Raw genomic sequence first — 17,686 nt, 5'->3', positions numbered from 1 at the left:
ATCTAATTTAATTATCACATTATCCTGTCACGGGACATTCTAATATGGTGTTTAAGAGTTGAATTCGGCAGTTCTTGGTTCAAATTCCACTAATTTCTCTTGTGATCATTGGTGAACATTATATACCCTGTAAGCCTTCCCTTGTATTATGTTTTTATTTTGTGTCTGGCTGACTAGCTGTCCCTACCCCATGTATATGGATGTATGTGTAAGTATGTATATATGTATTATGTATATATGTCTGTATGTGTTTGTGTGTGTATCTCTCAGCGTGTAGAGGTCAGAGGAAGACATGGGGGTCTCTAGGTTCTAGTGTTTGAACTCAGGTCATTAGCTTGGCAAGTGCCTTTACTATCTGAGCCATCTTGTCAACCTAGTTTCCCTTTCTATGTATTGAGAATAACTTTCCCTATCTTACATGGTTGTGAGGACTGAGATAATACATACACACGACATCCAGCATATAGCACACGCTCATTTAATGCCCATTGATCCAGTGGGCATTGTTGTTGTTTTTCTTCCCTGGGTTAGATCAGATTTGTTTTCGGTTCAATATTTATGACAACATTGTGGTATCAAAGTTACAGTTATGACGTAGCAACGAAAATTATTTTATGGTTTGGGAGTCACTGCAACATGAGGAACTGCTGTGTTAAAGGGTCGCAGCATTAGTATGGTTGAGAGCCACTGCCCTGGGCAGGTACCGTGGAAAAGAGCGGTAGGCTCTTTTTGAAGTAGAGCTTTGCTCAGGTTTATAATTTTGGAGTTAAACCCAAGGCCGGGCAGCTTTTGAGTTTGCACAAGGACCGCACATCATGGCAGAGCAAGCACTCACATCTCTAGCCAGGAAGCAGGGAGAAAGGAGAAGATTCGGGGTCCGTAGTTCCTCTGGCATGCATGCAGTGACCCAAGGGTCAACTCAAGACCACAGCTTGAAGACCTGCAGCAACTGACCAGCAGACCTGCCACCCGGGGATCACGTTTGGATCTCCGAGGAGCCCCCAGCCTGTTGCGCTGGGCCTTTTGACTTCTTTTCCTCCACAGTTTGCTAGTATCTCTTGTGAACTCTCTTGCCGCCCAGGAGCAGGACTCAGTGCTTTGTGATTCACCATGAAATGAAAACTCAGGGTTAGAAATTGGGGTCAACCTGAAGATCCGAAAAGTGAAACAGCCAGCCACTGGCTCTTACCTGGACCTCAGTGTGAAATGGCGATCCTGCCTCCCAGAATCTCAGGAGGAGATTGCATTTGAGAGCTGTCTTTCCTGTCTTATATTCCTCTCTAGGGCTGGGATTAAAGGCGTGCACCACTGGTCATTAAAAGCATGCACCACCTGATTTCTATGGCAACTAGTGTGGCTACTGGGATTAAAGGTGCATGTCTTTGTGGCTACTGAGAGTAAAGGTTTGTGTCATTGTGGCTACTGGGTTGAAAGGTGTGTGTTACCATAACCTGGTTTGTAAGGCTGACCAGTGGGACTGCTTTACTCTCAGATCTTCAGGCGGTCTTTATTTATTAAAATACAGTTGAAATGCCACTACAGCTTTGTGCCTCTGTCTTCCTTTGGGTGCCAGGCTCCCGCTCTCACAGGCCTGCCTTGAGGCGGGGACCCCCATCTTCTGCAGTCTTTAAACCCATCAGGTGGCTGCTCCACCAAACGGTGCACATCTTAAGCTCTAAGTTGTATTCAAGCTAAGGGCATTTAGATCCGTTGCTTTCCTCAATAACATACGTATTTCTGACCATTCGTCGAATTTCTGCTAAGGTAAGGTTTCTTAGAATAGATCACTCATCAGAATACTGTTACTCTACAATGGATTATTGCTGGTGTGGGTGTACTTGAAATGATGATCTATTTGTGTGTTCATTTTGTTATCTTTTATCATCAAGCCGATTTTTCGCGTGTACCGTCTTCCACGTGTATCCATCCACTATTCTTTACTGTGACGGAACACCTGAGGCAAGCTAGCTGTGTAGAGAAATGCGTTTCTTTAGTTCATGGTTTTGGAGGCAGAAAGTTCAAACTTCATGACACTGGTTCTGGCGAGGGTCCTCTTTGATCGCCTCGTCTCACGGCAGATGACCATAGCAGAAGCCTGTGGGGAAAGACAGATTGCACCAAACATTAGGGACAGGGAAGGAGTCCTTCCATTTTCTAAGCACATGGTGGCGATTAACCTAAGATTTTTCTTGTCTCCATCTCCTTCAGAATCTTAACATGTGGGGCAAACCTTCAACACATGGTCCTTGAGGGATAAACCACACCCACAACACAACCAGACGTGGCCTAAATCAAACCATCTACCTGACTCTGTCAAGAGGGCAGAGAGGCTGCTGGTATTTTAGAAGTTGGTAACCAAGGCTTAAAAATCTGCAGTTTATATCCAGTTCTGTCTTGTAAAAAAAAAAAAAAAAAAAAAAAAACTAGCCTCATGCTCACCAAAGACTACAGCGTCTTCAACAATAAAACAGCTGTCTGTGGCTGGTGCCAGGGATCCGTGCAGGGGATAGGGCTTGGCACCTGCAGTCGCTATCTGGGTATACAGACAGTCCAGAACAGATGGAGCTGAGGCCCGCATGGCATGGCAGTCAATCAGCGGTGGATTCCCAAGGGGAAAACAGAGAATCCCGAGCTGTACTCGGGCTCCTGGGTGATCTTAGTATTCTAATTAAAAATACCAACGAGGAGCCAGGAGAGGGCTGGCCAGGACCAGCTGAAAGCGCTGTGTGAAGGAGGCCCTGGTGGTTCTGTGAGTCACTGTAGGCTGCCTCGATGGCCCAGATGCACAGCTCTTAGCAACTCTGTTAGAACTCAGACATCTGGCTTAGCCACGGATGCTAGACTGGATGGCTTCCAGGTGTCAGCGAGCTCTGACTTGCTCTTACTCCATCCCTTGTGTTGCTTTGACACCACTGACTGTTGCCATTTGTAGCTGGCATCTTTGTGTTTAATCATTCCCTAGCTGGCATTGGAGGACACACAGTTCTGACACGCAGGTGTTTCCCAGACCAGCGGATGGTACTAGATTGACATTTGCAATACTTTTTATATTTGCGGGGATTTGGTGAATGGACTAGTGACCATTCTTAGTGTGCAAAGCCACAGAAAAATGGTCCATTTGGGGAATTAATGCACCTCTAAAAGTATAAACATGGCAGTGCCTAAATTCATTTTAAAACAGTGATATTAATAAGCAGTTCCTCCAGGAAAGATGCACCCTGGTTGGGGAAGCAGAGCCTGCCTTGGGGAGGAACTGGAGGTGTAGCAGAGGGTTTCCAAGCCCAGGTCCCCATGCCTGTCACTAGTTCACCCCTGCTGCTGGGTCCATCTTATAACATCCCTGAGCAGTAATGTGCTGGCTGGTTTTATGTCAACTTGACACAAGCCATAATCATTCCCAAAGAGAGAACTGTTAATCCCGAGTTCCGGTCCCACAATTTTGACTCAAAATTCAAGAAGGCTTTAATTAAATACTGGCCAGGTGGATGGGCTCTAGCTAGGTCCACCTCTGGGTTCCCATAAAATAGCCATGAGTCACATTTTGCAGAAGCTTCAAAACCCATAATTTATTGCATTTCCCATCCGGTCCAATCAGGGGCAAGCATACATCCTGACGTATTTCCTGCCTGTGTACCTCCTGCTTACATCCAATCAGAGGCAAGCATACATACATCCTGATTTATTTCCTGCTCACTTACTTCCTACCTATATGCGATCCAGCGCATCCAATACGGATAGTTCAAACAAACACAGGATAAACAGAAACATATTCTTAACTGTCTCAAGTGCCAACAGAACCCTTAGCCTGCAAGGTACATTTTTCCTGCTTTGGTCTCACAAGAACCTCAACTGGGGAAAATGGCCCTACCAAATTGGCCTCTGGTTAAACCTGTGGTACCTTTTCTTGATTGATATAAATGTGGAGGGCCCAGCTCACTGTGGGCGGGGCTACCTCTGGCCTGGAGGCCCTGCGTTGAACAAGCCAATAAGCAGCATTTCTCCATGGTCTCTGCTTCAGCTCCTGCCTCCAGGTTTCTTCCCCGCTTAAGTTCCTACCCTGACTTCCCAGTAGCAATGGACTGTTACCTGAAACTTGTAAGCTGTACTTAGCCCCTTTCTCCGGACTTGTTTGTGGTCATGGGTTTTATCACAACAATAGAAACCCTAAATGAGGTGGCAGCTTCTTGATTTGAAAAATGCAGGTGAGCCCTCAGTGGGATGTGGTAAAGACTTACGTGATGTTCATACACTTCAGGGTTCTGATTCCATACGGGATGTGCTCCATCATTGTGAGCTCAGCTGACGTGTGTGTGTGTGTGTGTGTGTAGCTGCGCATGCCATGGTGGGTATATGAAGGCGAGGACAACTTTGTGGAATTAGTTCTTTCCTTCCACTTCCCATGTGGGTTCTGAAGATTGAATTCAGGTCATCAGACTTTTGCTGCAAGTACATAACGCACTGAGCCACCTTGCCAATTTAACTGCAGGATTTAAAGCAAAAGTGCCTTCTGTCATTGTATATCAGCATATACTTTGGAGTCTCTAGACTCCAAATGGTCATCAAAACTGATGAATCTCAGTAGGATCTTTCCCCAATTTGGCATGCCTCTTGTGTCCTTGGTTTTAGTTACTTGCTTCTAGGCTTAAGCAGGGCCATCAGGCAAAAAATAAGGACTATCAGGAGCTAGACACTGTTGACTGAGTATTCCAAGCAGAGAAGCCTGGAGGACTGGACCTGAGGATAGGAGGAGGAAGGACAAGGTGCCAGGATTCGAGATCTGCCAGGGGAACGCTAAAAAGGGGAAGTTGCTCTCCTCCTGAAAAGCTAATGATTTCATGGCAGGAAGATGACATACAGGTGTGCCCAGTGTCTGATTTCTCTTAGGTATTGAGTTAATCCATTAAGTTAATCACATGTTTCTACTAGGCAGGCCCTGTTAGTCATGTGATAATACCATGTGCTTTCGACTCAGCACTCAGGAAACCCTCTTGTCAGGGAGGTTGGACTATGGTTCTACTGTTTCCCGTGTTAACACCTTGAGCCTGCCGCCTGCCCAGATCATTTACACAGAACTTTGCTGCAAGCCTGCTAGCGCTGCCGAAACCCCATATGCCCAAATCTCAGTTACGAGCCCTTCACCGGCAGCCCTGCCTGGCTGGCATGAAGATCTCAAGAGTCAGTCGGAAGAGAAAGGTGATCATGGCAGGTGCTTCCTTTGTCTGGAGGTCACACCTTCTCGTGACTGCCTTCATCACATAAGCGCTCTCTCCATGGTGATGTGCTGAGCATCCGGGCAGCTGGCACTGGAACCCTGCAGTCCAGCCATGCTGGCTACATGCTGGTTCTCTGTCTCCCTGTCTATAGGCCATTTACTTCCTCACTACTGGCTTTCTGCCTCCCTTCCTCACCTTGAAAGGGCTGTGTTTCTCTGTGTAAACAAGTCCCACTCTTTTGGACCTGTTTCCTGATGATTATTTTTTCTCTCTCTCTTCTTTGCAGGGGAATTGCTGAGCCAGCCCAGGCCAGAAGGGGTGGCAGAGATCATCTGTCCCAAGAATGGCAGTGAGCGAGTGAATGTGGCCTTGGTTTACCCACCTACACCGACTGTGATCAGCCCCTGTTCCAAGTGAGTCCCCGAGTCCCACCAGCCCCTGCTCCTTGTTGCAGATTCTGGCTCTGTAGCTGTGATAGACCAAAGCCAAATTCAACCATATGTGCATAAACCTTGAAAAATCCAGAGGGCAGGCGCATCTCAAGTGGCAAAATAGAAACTTATTTTTCCTGCTTTTGTGTGATATTTTACTTTGCTGATGAGGTCAGCGTTTTTTTAAAAAAGCTTCTCAGATGTATAATTCATAAACCACAGAGTTTACTCATTGTATTAAAATGTACATATAGTTCATTGGCTTGTAATCTGTTTTCTGGTATGTACAACCAAAAAATATATGCCCCCCCCCAATAGCATTAATGCAGAGCTTTGTTGAGAAGCTGTTAGGGTCCACGTGAGCCTCATTCTTGTCCCAAGTGAGTGCTCTTAACTGTCATTGCAGAATTAAATGGCTTTCACTTCAAAGAACAGCAAGGGGCCATTAAATCAGAAAAGCCTGCAGAAAATCTATAATGATCTGATTTTTGCAGGGGTCTCTCATTCTTTAATCAGTCCCAGAAAAGCAAAGATTGTGGACTGGCCAAAACCTTTCCCCCAAATGGACTGACAGGGAATGCACGTGTACAGATAAATATTCACACAGAATATATGCTGCAGTCTACAGAAGACACATCCTGTTGGCTCGAGGCTTTTACTTGTATGTTTCTGTCATACTAGAAACCAAAGGGGCTGCTTTTAAACCTAGGTGGAACGACTCGAAGTTGGTAAATCAGCAACCACAGACCTTCCTGGATTGAAGCTCGCTGTCTTAGTGACAGTGCCAGTCACTGATTGGCCCAGTGGCCACAGTTGGGCAGCATCCTGGTTTGCTGGTCATAGAGTATGCCTACCCTCCCTACACATGCACACAATGGACAAGGTTTTATAAGGCATTCGAAGGTTTGCTCTTGAGAACCGTGACCTCTCTATCATCCAGTCAATGTAGGTAGAAGGACAAAACCAGGCTTTCCCCACCAGGAACCTGCTATCTGGTCATATGCCAGAGCTCTGTGGTTAGGAGTGTCACCCAGGCAGGGCAGCTTTCCTTCTATCGTGTGCTTCCTGTACAGCCAGGTCTCTGTGATGTTGTAATACATCAGCAGTAGAAGGCAAAGCCCCCATTTCCTCCAAACTGGACAGCCCACTAGGCAAAGCCTTTCCAATAGAGCTGTGCTGGAAACTACCCCAAGCACCTAAGGGAAATTCCTCTCCAATACTAGTTTCAGGGTGCTCTTTTAACGAGAATGCACCCAGCATCATCCATCCCTGATAGGGTTTTGAGGTACTTCTCAGGGACCACAGTGGAATCACACAAGGAGCCCTATTAACTTGCATCTCCCCTGCCCTGAACATATCACAACCCAGGCATTCGCCAGCCTTGCAGTTTCTTTGGGTCTGTGCTTTCTGCTCCTTGCCTTTCAGCTACACTAGGGCAGGGATAAAGAAGTATGATTGAAGCAGCAGGATTCAGGACACAATATATTTCGTATTGATGTAAACCTGCCTGAGCCACTAGAGACACTAATCTCTTGTTTTCACGTGGATCCTTGCTATTTAATAGACAAGATAGATACAGGAGTTGAACTCCCTAGTGGCACAGAGCTGGAGTTATCAGGCCAGGCCCATGGGCAGCTTCGTAGTCTACCACAAAAAGACCCTGTTTACCAACCCGGGAAAACACCATGCTATCGGCCTCTTCTTGACAGTTTATTGAATCTAAATGAACAACCAGCTTTTAGATTTGGGCATCACCGGAACGGCTATTGGCTTAGACCTGTCCAGTTGCTGGAGAGAAACACTCCTGGGGTCTGAAAACCTGTTGACGTAGAAAATATTCGCTGGCTTGGTGGTAAAAGTCTCAGTTCCAGGTGAAGGGCTATTCCTTAACTATGAAAGTTTTGTATCTTTGGCAAGACTGATTTTTTTTTTTTTTTAGTACGGAGACTAGGATAAGTCATTCTCATGACTCTCTGGATAAGAGTCTGTGCCTGTGGAATGAAGTTTGAAGCATCCACACACCCCAGCCATGAGCACTAAACAAGAGCAAATATGCAGGCTAGGCCACGCCCACTGGAGTGTCGGAAGCATGGTAACTGACAGTGTGTCCAAAACCACAGATAGCAGTCAGAGGGGCGGCCACCAAGTCGTGTGGTTTTAACCTAAGCCTGAGGCTTGGTGTCCCAGCACGACCATCAACCCAAGACTGAGCCCTGCCCTTGCAGCTCCAGGCAGTTAACTTAAGTAGCTCACACAACAAGTGATCTCTTCCTCTATAGCAGCCCATAAAATATAGGCAGATGGGCAAGACTGGACTGTCCTCAGCAGGCATATGCATCAGAATGTCCAGAGACAGTAGTCAGATGTGCCTCTCTCAATAGACACTGGAGTCACTGGATCGGTTCTAAAGTATGTTTGTTGGACTTTGTCTCCTTGGTTTCTCTGCCCCTCTAAGGATGACCTCTCAGCCAAGAGACCTTTGCTTTCTCCATTGAACCTTTGCAAAGCCAACCCCAAAGAAGAACCTGGTATACACAACAGTGTTGTCAGCCACTCTTGGCTGGGGTGATATTCTCTTCCTGTCAATAAAGGATAAAGAGTTCCGGAAAGTATGTTCCTTAATATGTTGGGACAACAGGTGCTAACCAGAACAGTCCCGGATACCAGAATAAACCCCTGCCCTCTGTCCTTGACTTCGGTCTTTTAATGCTTTGAAAGAAGTCTCTCCAAGCCTTTATTTGCCCAGTTTCTTCTCTCCTAAGGTATCAGAGACTTGGCATTGAATGGACTGCCTTCAGCCATATGTGCAACAGTGAGGAGTAGAGTTTCTAAGCAGAAAAGAATCAATGGTGGCTGTTTAGTGCTGCCATATGAATCCCATCTTTTCTGTTTCTTAGGAAACTTTCCAGGTGTAAACTTTTAAAAACAACTACAAAAGCCGGGTGTGTGTGTGTGTAGAGAGGACTGCAGTGCCGTTGCGTTAAGAGTGTTAACTGCTCTTGGAGAGGAGCCAAGATCGATTCCCAGCACCCACATGGGATGGCTCATGCCAGCGTGTAACTCCAGCCCCCGGGTCTCCTCTAGCCTCTGCACCCGCACCCACGTACCCACACTCAGACACACACACACACACACACACACACACACACACACACAATTTAAAAAACAACAAAAATTTCCAGGCATTTTTTTTCTCCTATGAAAGAGAGGTGGAAAGTAAGGAGTAAATAATAGGTTTGGGGGTTGAGGGCTCATAGTGAGTCTTTGTTTGAGGGCTCATTCTCCACTCGGCTTACCACTATGACTTGTCTTGGTAGTGGGTGATTGAAGCTTCTCCCAGCATTCCATTGAGAAGAGGTTTCAGAAATGGAGGAGATGCTATTGCTCCCCGTGCCCTTCTTGCTCTGGGGGAGAAATTGGTACTTGGAGACATCTTGTGCACTTTGCTAATCTGCTCAAATGTGAATTATTTCCACGCTTTGGAAGTATGTTGGTGAAGGATCCCTTTACAGTCAAGGAGTCATGATTGTGGTCACATTATGGGATGACCAGGAATCTGATAGCAGAAGTGCTCAAAGACCCAAACAAACAAACAATAACCGTCCTCGACATGGAGTGTGTCAGACAGTTCGAAAGGCCTGATGATGTCTAATTTACACAGTGCTTGATGATTCTCACTGTGTTTTAAGTGGTATGACTGCTCCCCTCCTCGCCACTGTCTTATTTTAAAGCATCCTGGTCACCCTAAGAAGAATCTAGTGCTAACTGCCATAACTTGTGTCTGATCTAATGTGGCACCTCGTTTGTGCAGCCAGTGTCTTTAGTATCATTTTCCAGAATGGTGTTGGTGGCTGATGTGTTGGTGTTAAGCAAATTTTTAAATCTGAAATAAGTTCTCATAATTCCTTTGTTACTGGCACGACTCAGCTCAAACAAAATGTAGTCATTGACTTGCACCATGTATCTCTCCCAGCCCCTTGTTTCCTGGGTGAGGAAGGAGAGGTTAAGTGGCTTGGACAGAGGTGAGGAGCTTCCTTCAGAACTTCCTAGTTGTAGCCTCTTGACAGTTCAACACCCAAGCATGCTATCCCATGGGTGTGAGGAATTGGTGACCACTTGGGGATTGTAACAAAGCCCCACCTCTCTTAGAAACCAGAATCAGAAGGTTCTCAAGTCTTTGTATAAAATGGCACAAGCTGGGCCTGTGGTGCTTGCCTATAGTGCTGACACTCGGGAGGATGTTGAGTTCTAGACCAGCCTGAGCTACATGGTAAGACCCTGTCTTTGAAAACAAATTATCTTATCAATTAAATAAAATGTCATAAAACTTGTATGTACTTTCTGCATACCCTCCTGTATACTTTATATCGCCTCTAGATTACTTTGACACACTAGACGTACTGTGATTGTTCCATCAGATAACGTAGAGACTAATGGTGACGGAAAGTGTATGACCAGTACGGATACACTGGCTCCACGCACCAGTGTTTTCAATCTGCCATTAGTTTCATCTGAGGATGCAGTCTCAAGATGGCGTGGCAGGAGGAGGCTGAGTGGACTTGCGGTGGGAACAGTAGAGAGAAAATAGAAGGTCGATTGCTTTATACTTTGAAAAATATTTACTTTGGATGATTTCATATGGACATATATTTTAATGATCCACCACTCCTTCCCCTAGTTACTTTATGCTCAGATCCATTCACCAGTTCCTCCCAACTTCATGTCCTCGTGTTTATTGTTTGTTTGAAATAATCCACTAAGTCCACTCCGTGCTGCCCATGTAATCATAGGTTTGGAGGCCATCTGCTAGGATTACAGCCTTATAGAAAACTGACTCTCCCCAGAAGCCATGAGCTGTCAGTACCTCCTCAGTTAAGGGTGGAGGATTGAGAACTTATTGGGAATTACCCTACACAGGGGATAACTTTCTTTCCAGAAGCCATAGGATGCCAAAGAAAAAGCCCAGCGGCAGATGAAGGATACCTCCATGGAGTTGTTGGCTGAAGCGCCTTGGTGATACCCCAGAACAATGCGGGTTATTGCCATTTTCTCTTGGTTACTCACCTGAACTCGACGTTATGACCCTACTGCTGAAAATACCATGTCCTTTGATCACAGGATGTGGAAAAATCAAGTTGGTACTATTCAGGAAGCCTCTTCCTGCTGGTTGGTTTTCATCAACTATCTTACCTACCAATAAACTCTGTGAGCTATAGTGAGTGACCAGCACGGCAGAGTAGATTCATGGATGCCATAGAGGCATGACTGTTTGTGGGTAACCAACTCTTATCTGATTAGATTTAAAGCCCACTCCACAGGAGGAAACACATGCCTGCTGCTATAAATCTAGCCAAGAACCTAAGGGTAAGCCTACTACTACTGTTTTGTCAAGGGACCTAGTAGCATGCTGCACTCTAAAGTCTTACTTCTATACCTGGAGGTTGGTATGGCTCTCAGACCTCATCGGAGAAGTATCTTGGTGTGGTAGATGGCAGCTAGTGCCGAAACTCACATCTGGTCAAGATGCAGAGAATAAATGTCTGCTGAGTGCTCTGATACAAATGGGACTTCAATGTTACACTCCTGCCCACCATGCTTAGAGACCCTTGTAGGAAGGGGTCCCAATGATTGTAAGAGCCAGAGATTGGGGGGAACCAGAGCAAAACAAGGTGTTCCAGAGAGAGAGAGTTTTGAAATGCATATCTCAGCTCTGCCCTCCTTTGTCACCTTCTGGACAAGAAAGAGTCCTATGCTCCGTCATCTCCCAACTTCTGCAGCCACCTGCACAAGCTGATCAGCATTCCAGAATCTGTTGCACTTTTGTTTGTGAATCCCTAGCTCTGTGCAGTCTCTTTTCTGGTTGAAACCCTTAATGTTCTAGTCTGCGGGTGTGTGAGCTTCTGGGCAAACGGTAGCTAGCCAGCCACTCTGCGTTTTCAGGTGTCCTGCACCTGAATATGGTTCTCTTTTTCTTTCCGAGGAAATTCTGACCAGTGTCCTCCTCCACTAACCAAACTAACTGTGTGTACTCTGTTATAAACAAACCCCAATTTTCCTGTGAAAACCAGAAAGAATTCAACAGGCTAGCCAAAAAAAACCCAACAAAACCCAAACCATTTACCTCCCAGTATACTGGCATACCACACATGTTCTTTTGTGTGGTTCCTTTAGTGGGCTGATCCTGGAACATGCAGGATGTATGAATGTCTGTTTTTTATTTCTTAATAGTTGACCTTTCTCTTGTGTGTGGTGGTATCATGTCTGTGTGCTCCATCACCTGGGAAGAGGTGGAAGTTCATAGAAAATAAAGAAGTTAGTTCTAAGGGACTGGAGAGATGGCTCAGAGGTAAAGAGCACTGGCTGCTCTTGTAGAGGTCCTGAGTTCAATTTCCAGCAACCACATGGTGGCTCACAACCATCGATAATGAGATCTGGTGCCCTCTTCTGGCATGTAGGCATACATACCGGCAAAACTGTATGCATAATAAATAAATCTTTATTTAAAAAAAGAAAGTTAGTTCTTTCTGACTTAGGCAGATGGTGTGTTACTGGAATTAACAAAAATGTTCTTTGTGGCTTAAAAGTGTTTAGCTAAGCATTTACACTTTCCAGAGTGGATTAACAATAGAGGGCAGAGCTGAGATATGCATTGCAAACTTCAGTTGTTCTGACAAACCTTGCTGATTGCCAGTGTACAGTAGAGTCCACATCTCAGCGAGAGTCCAGTAGATACCAGTTTCTTGCTATTCTAAGTATTCTGAAAAGCAGTGATTGCTTCATTACAGGAAATTCTGCAGTGACATTGTTATGACATAAGGATATTTAAGACCCACTGAAATACCCTTTTATATATACAATTGGGTGAAGACTGTGGCCTGTAGCTCACCAAATAATTAGGCAAGAATTTTAAAGTCTCCCTCGTTTAGTTAATATGGATCTGAAAACATTTTAAGGAGAAATGGAATGATCTGAATTTGGCTTTATCACAATGGACCATATTCATTGACCACAAAATTTTAAACAGAAGTGGGGGGTGGGGGGTTCTGGTATTTACAGTTACGTGTGGAGGTTGCCTGTCTGGAGGCTCTCTGATGATTTGATTTATTTATTTTGTCCTTGGCAAGGAGGGACAAGCCCATGGCCTGGCTGCCTTTCCTGGCTGGGAGGAACTGTATTTCTTGAATTCTGTAGTCTCCCGTCAGCCACATTGATCCTGGAATTCTCCCTCTCTGCTTAGGTATCTCCACACTTTCTTGGACAATTAAGTGGAAAGGATAGTGCTTCTTTCCCTCTGCCACCAGTTTTACTGTACCCAGTCTGTGGCTTTAGGAGCACCAAGTTTTAAGGGTAAGTCTCTGGGAATCACAGAGTCTCTGGAATGGGTACGGCCCTAAGAACCTGGAGCCCATAGGGAGGAAATGGGGTGGTTGGGAATGAAGAGCATCCATAGGGCAGAGAGTCTAAGATACTCGTGTGTAGCCTCACTCATGCTTGGGACAGAGAAGTAGCAAAATGCTTCATTCTTCGCTTGACTTACAATAGTATGATGAGTCAGGAATCTTAGCTCTATGTTGGGGGAAAAAGTGTGTGTGTGTGTGTGTGTGTGTGTGTGTGTGTGTGTGTGTGTGTATGTAATTCCCTTATTGCACAGTCTATAATAACACCAGGAAGATAGCAAGTTGGTTAACACCTAACACCTTATGTAACTTTGTAAAAACAAGGTTTATTTTCTCAAGTTTGTTTGAGCATTGGGGTTCCATTGCACTATCTTGAATCTCCCTTCCTCCCTCTGTCCCTCCCTCCTCTTCCCTTTCTCCTTCCCTCTTTTTCCCTCCCTCCCTCATTTCTCTCTCTTCTCTCTCTCTCTCTCTTTCTCTCTCTCTCTCTCTCTCTCTCTCTCTCTCTCTCTCTCTCTCTCTCTCCCTCTCCCTCTCCCTCTCCCTCTCCCTCTCCCTCTCTCCCTTTCCTTCCTTCTTTCCTTCCTCCCTCCCTCCCTTCCTTTCTGTTAACTTTAGGCAGTCTTGCTGTATATTAGTCTGTAATTTGCCTTCTCCTGCCTATGCCTCCTGAGTGCTTGGATTACCCACATGGACCACCCAGCCTGGCTACTGAGTCTTTGCTGTTTGTTAAGTACTGCAATGTTAGACATCTGTAAAATGTAGATTTCATAGGTACTTATTTCATGAGGGTGTCTCGTGAAACAGGCAATTTCAAACGCAGCATTTGATATAATTACAGATAGCAAATATATGTTCAATAAACACACCTCCTGTTGTTTCTACTAGGAATATATGTACTATACACTGGATGACTTAGACAGTAAAAACAATAAACAAAATGTTTCTATAATGTGGGTATTATGGTAAAAATTTATCCTCTGGCTTATCTAGACACTTATTAATTAAAAGGTCTGCCTGTAAAAGGTTAATGTATATGTTGGTGAGGTAAGTGAGAATATTGGCTTCCCTTCCCCTTTGCCAAGGGAGAACAAATGAAGATTTGTTTATAGGGTGTCTCTGGTGCCTACCCCTGTTCTCATAAAATGGAGGTGTTGGTGTATTGTGCTCTTTCATATTGTAGTCACTAACACCTATAACACTGGTCCACTTAATGATCCTGTAAGGCATATAAAACAGAGACTGCTGTGTCCCACCCAACAGTGCATCCCCCCAGTCCTGGTTACTGAGTGCGTGGGCATTCCACGCGCCTCCAGGCCACCCAAGGCTTCAGTGCTGTTTTCGCAGTGCCGGATGCTCTCATTTCTGTATCTATTTTAAGATGCAGTGTGTTCGCATTCTGAAGGATAATAAGGCCAACGGGCCAGCAGAGAAGGGGGCAAGCCACGCAAGGAAGCATGGGCTTGCTCGTGGGACAGACATAGGAGGAACTATAGGCAACGGCCTTGATTTCCCAGGCAAGGTGGGCATGTAAGTATAGGTTTGGCTGGTGTGGATACAGAGGCTGTTGCTAGTTGTCTGTTGTCAGGCCCTGGACTGATGAGGGCAGGACAGTGAGCCAGACTGGGAAAGCCAATAACAGAAGTGGGTGGGCTCTGAGTTGTGACCTGGCTAGTTTAGGTGTGGAAGACAGCTGGCGGGCAAGTTCATTATGGTCTCTAGGAAATAGATTCCTCCATGGGGGAACCAGTTCCACCAAGATCAAGGCCCTGTACACATATCTCGAAACACAGACAATAAAAGACACAATAATTCATACTATCGCTTCACTTTCAACCTAGAAAACCAAAGATTTCGAACCATCATTTCTTTTTGCATCCAGAGTTGGGACAGGTGCTCCAACCTAGGAGGAGTCTAGTTCTAAGCCCCAACAGAGCCTTCTCAACTCCTCACCTCATGGACCAGCATCCTCTCTGGCAGCCCCTTGAGTGACCTGTGGGCTTCATGGGGAACCAAATCCACTCCCTTCTTCTCCTAGAATGTTCCATCTCTTCATTTCTGTCCCTGGTGATGGTAGAGTTTTGTACCTGTCTGTTCATGCTAGGACCTATATAATCTGTCACCTGTGACCTCCCATCTTATCAGTGTGTCTTGACATGCATGAGCCTTTTTGTTAGCTCTGTGATTTCCTCTGACTCCATATCCGCAAGATTCCTGTCAATGAGACTCGACCTATCAAGTCTTCATGTCCTTCAAACTGGTACTTTTTAAAAAGATTTATTTCTTTTCTTTTATGCATATGTGTGTTTTGCCTACATGTATGTCTATATACCACATGTGTGTCTGGTTCCCTTGAGGGCCAGAAGGTCTTGGATTCCATAGAACTGGAGTTACAAACAGCTGTGAGCCGCGATGTAGGTGACAGTTAATTGAACCAGGGTGTTCTGTCTGGAAGAGCAGCTGGGGCTCTTATCCGCTGAGACATCTCTTTTCAGGCCCCTCTCCAATGTTTATCTTTTAATGTCAGTGCCTACCACATATCTCCCTTTCTAAAAGTCTGAAGTAACTCCTGGTGATTTTAGGCTCAGGTTCAAAGTGCCAGGCATGGCTCAGAAGGCTCTTCACTGTCAATCTCTTTGCTAACTTAAGAGGTAGCCCCTTACTTGAGGAGCAGTTGACCATGGTGGACCCTGGCTAGCTCTCAGTCCTCAGCTAGCTGTCACCTGGCTCCCTTACCAATGAGAGTCTATTGCCCGTGAAGCCAAGGGTGTGTGTGTTCTTTCCAGGGAAGCCATTCTCAACATTTCTAACTCTTAATCAAATATTTTGTCCTGCACTCCTCCTTGATGTTTTTATGCTATTTAATACTATACTATCATAGGAAGGAGCTCACAGTATCTTAACTACTTTTTTTCCCGTAGCCGTTCTCCCATCTTATTCTTTATTTGTGTAGCTCTGTTGAGTGTTTGCACTCCAGTGGGCATTGTGGCAAGTGTAGGGGAAACAAGCTGCCCCTCAGAATCACAGAGTTGGAATCAAAGAAGTAGCCAGACAGAGGCCTGCCAGTGCCAGATTGAAAGAGAAATCTATCTGATGGAAGTTTCTAAACAGCAGGAACCATAGCAGAAAAAAAAAATAGGTAAAGGTTCAGAAAGTGGCATGTGGGGTGGACCTTGAAGGGCTGAGGTGGCTCATTGAGATGAGAAAGTAGTAATGTAGAGAAGGTTGGGAATTTGATGGATGAAAAGTGTGATTGCTATGTCCTGGGTTCTTTTCCCATTGCCATGATACAATACCCTTACCAAAGCATCTTAAGGGAGAAATGGTTTATTGTGACTCATGGTTCAAGAGACAGTTCATCATGAAGGGGAAGTGAATGCAGCAGGATCTCAAAGCAGACAGTCAACAGCATCCAGTCAAAAAAACAGAAAGCTTGGCCAGGCAGGGGTGGTTCATGCTTTTAATCCCATCATCCCACCACTTGGGAGGCAGAAGCAGGAGGATCTGAGTTTGAGGCCAGCCAGGTCTATTAGGGTGAGTTCCAGTACAACCAGAGCTACACAGATAAACCCTGTCTCAAAAAAAAAAAAAAAAAAAGAAAGAAAGAAAGAAAATAAAGAAGGGGAGGGAGGGAGGGAGGGAGGGAGGAAGGAAGGAAGGAAGGAAGGAAGGAAGGAAGGAAGGAAGGAAGGAAGGAAGGAAGGAAGGAAAAAAGGCAGCAAGAGCTACTCAGTTCTCTACTTACCTTGACCAGAATCCCAGCCAGGGAATGGTCCCACCCACAGTGGGCGGGTCCCCCCCCCCCCCTCCAGTCACTGTAAGCAAGATAATCACCTCCAGGCCCTTCTCTCTGGTGATTCTAGATTCTGCCAAGTTGATGTTAACACAGTTAACCATCAGAATGTGGGAAATGTGCCTGCTAACAGTGGAATGTTCCCTGGAGCAGCCTCGGTTAGGTGATCTTGTGTTTCTCAGACTTCCACGTGGCTCGGGGGAGCAGAGAGCAGACACAACTGTCTGCATTTCTGGAAGTTCATTGTGTTCACTGAGGAAAAATAGTTACTGCCCCGTGAACCGAGAGCTGGCGGCCACACCGCTCCCTTAACTGCCCGAGTGAGACCTGGATTTTTATATGGCCGTCCTCTATCTCCAGTTAGATGTACCCTATTCTTACTGGAATTTGAGACAGTTTCAGAACCTTCCCTGCCAGGAGTTTATTACATTACTAGGTTTTTGTACATTTTCTTATGACTGAGAGCCAAAGAAACGTGAAACTCTTCAGGGCCCCAGAGAGCCAACCTCTCTTGTATCCATCAAGCACACTTTCGAATCTTGCTTGTCCTATAACAAAGCTTCGCTATACCATCACCCTTGGGCATCTCACCCAGGACCTGGTGGGATTGGTAAAATATTGAGAAACTGAGCCGCGCTATACTACAAGGAAAAGTACATTCCTGGTAGGTGAGTAATAAGCAGAGGCTTCTGGTTTTGGTGCTATTGATTTGAAGATTGATTAAGCTTATTCTTGTTTGGGCTGGAAGGGCACATTAGCCAGATAGCAAATTACTAGCCTCTGAAATAAAGCAGCATTGAGAGAGATGGAGGCCCGGAGCAGACCATTGTCTTTGTATGCCGTTAAGTGTCA

General features: G+C 45.5%; 1 protein-coding gene across 2 annotated transcripts in view; it reads left to right on the top strand.

The window, feature by feature from the left end:
- Positions 1–17,686, top strand: part of Mfhas1 (multifunctional ROCO family signaling regulator 1) — an 82,341-nt gene that overhangs the window by 61,404 nt on the left and 3,251 nt on the right. The window contains exons 2-3 of one of the 2 annotated variants that reach the window (XR_009055680.1): positions 5,500–5,626; positions 12,882–12,991. Coding sequence is in view for 1 of the 2 variants with exons in the window: in XM_057752571.1 (XP_057608554.1) it covers positions 5,500–5,626 (127 nt within the window). In the remaining variant the exon portion in view is untranslated. The remainder of the gene's footprint in view (positions 1–5,499; positions 5,627–12,881; positions 12,992–17,686) is intronic. The other variant, XM_057752571.1, reaches the window with a different exon arrangement.

The sequence above is a fragment of the Chionomys nivalis genome, chromosome 20 (genome assembly GCF_950005125.1).
Source record: "Chionomys nivalis chromosome 20, mChiNiv1.1, whole genome shotgun sequence".
NCBI lineage: Eukaryota > Metazoa > Chordata > Mammalia > Rodentia > Cricetidae > Chionomys > Chionomys nivalis.
The sequence above is the reverse complement of the archived record's forward strand: the minus strand, read 5'-3'. Positions and strand labels throughout refer to the sequence as shown.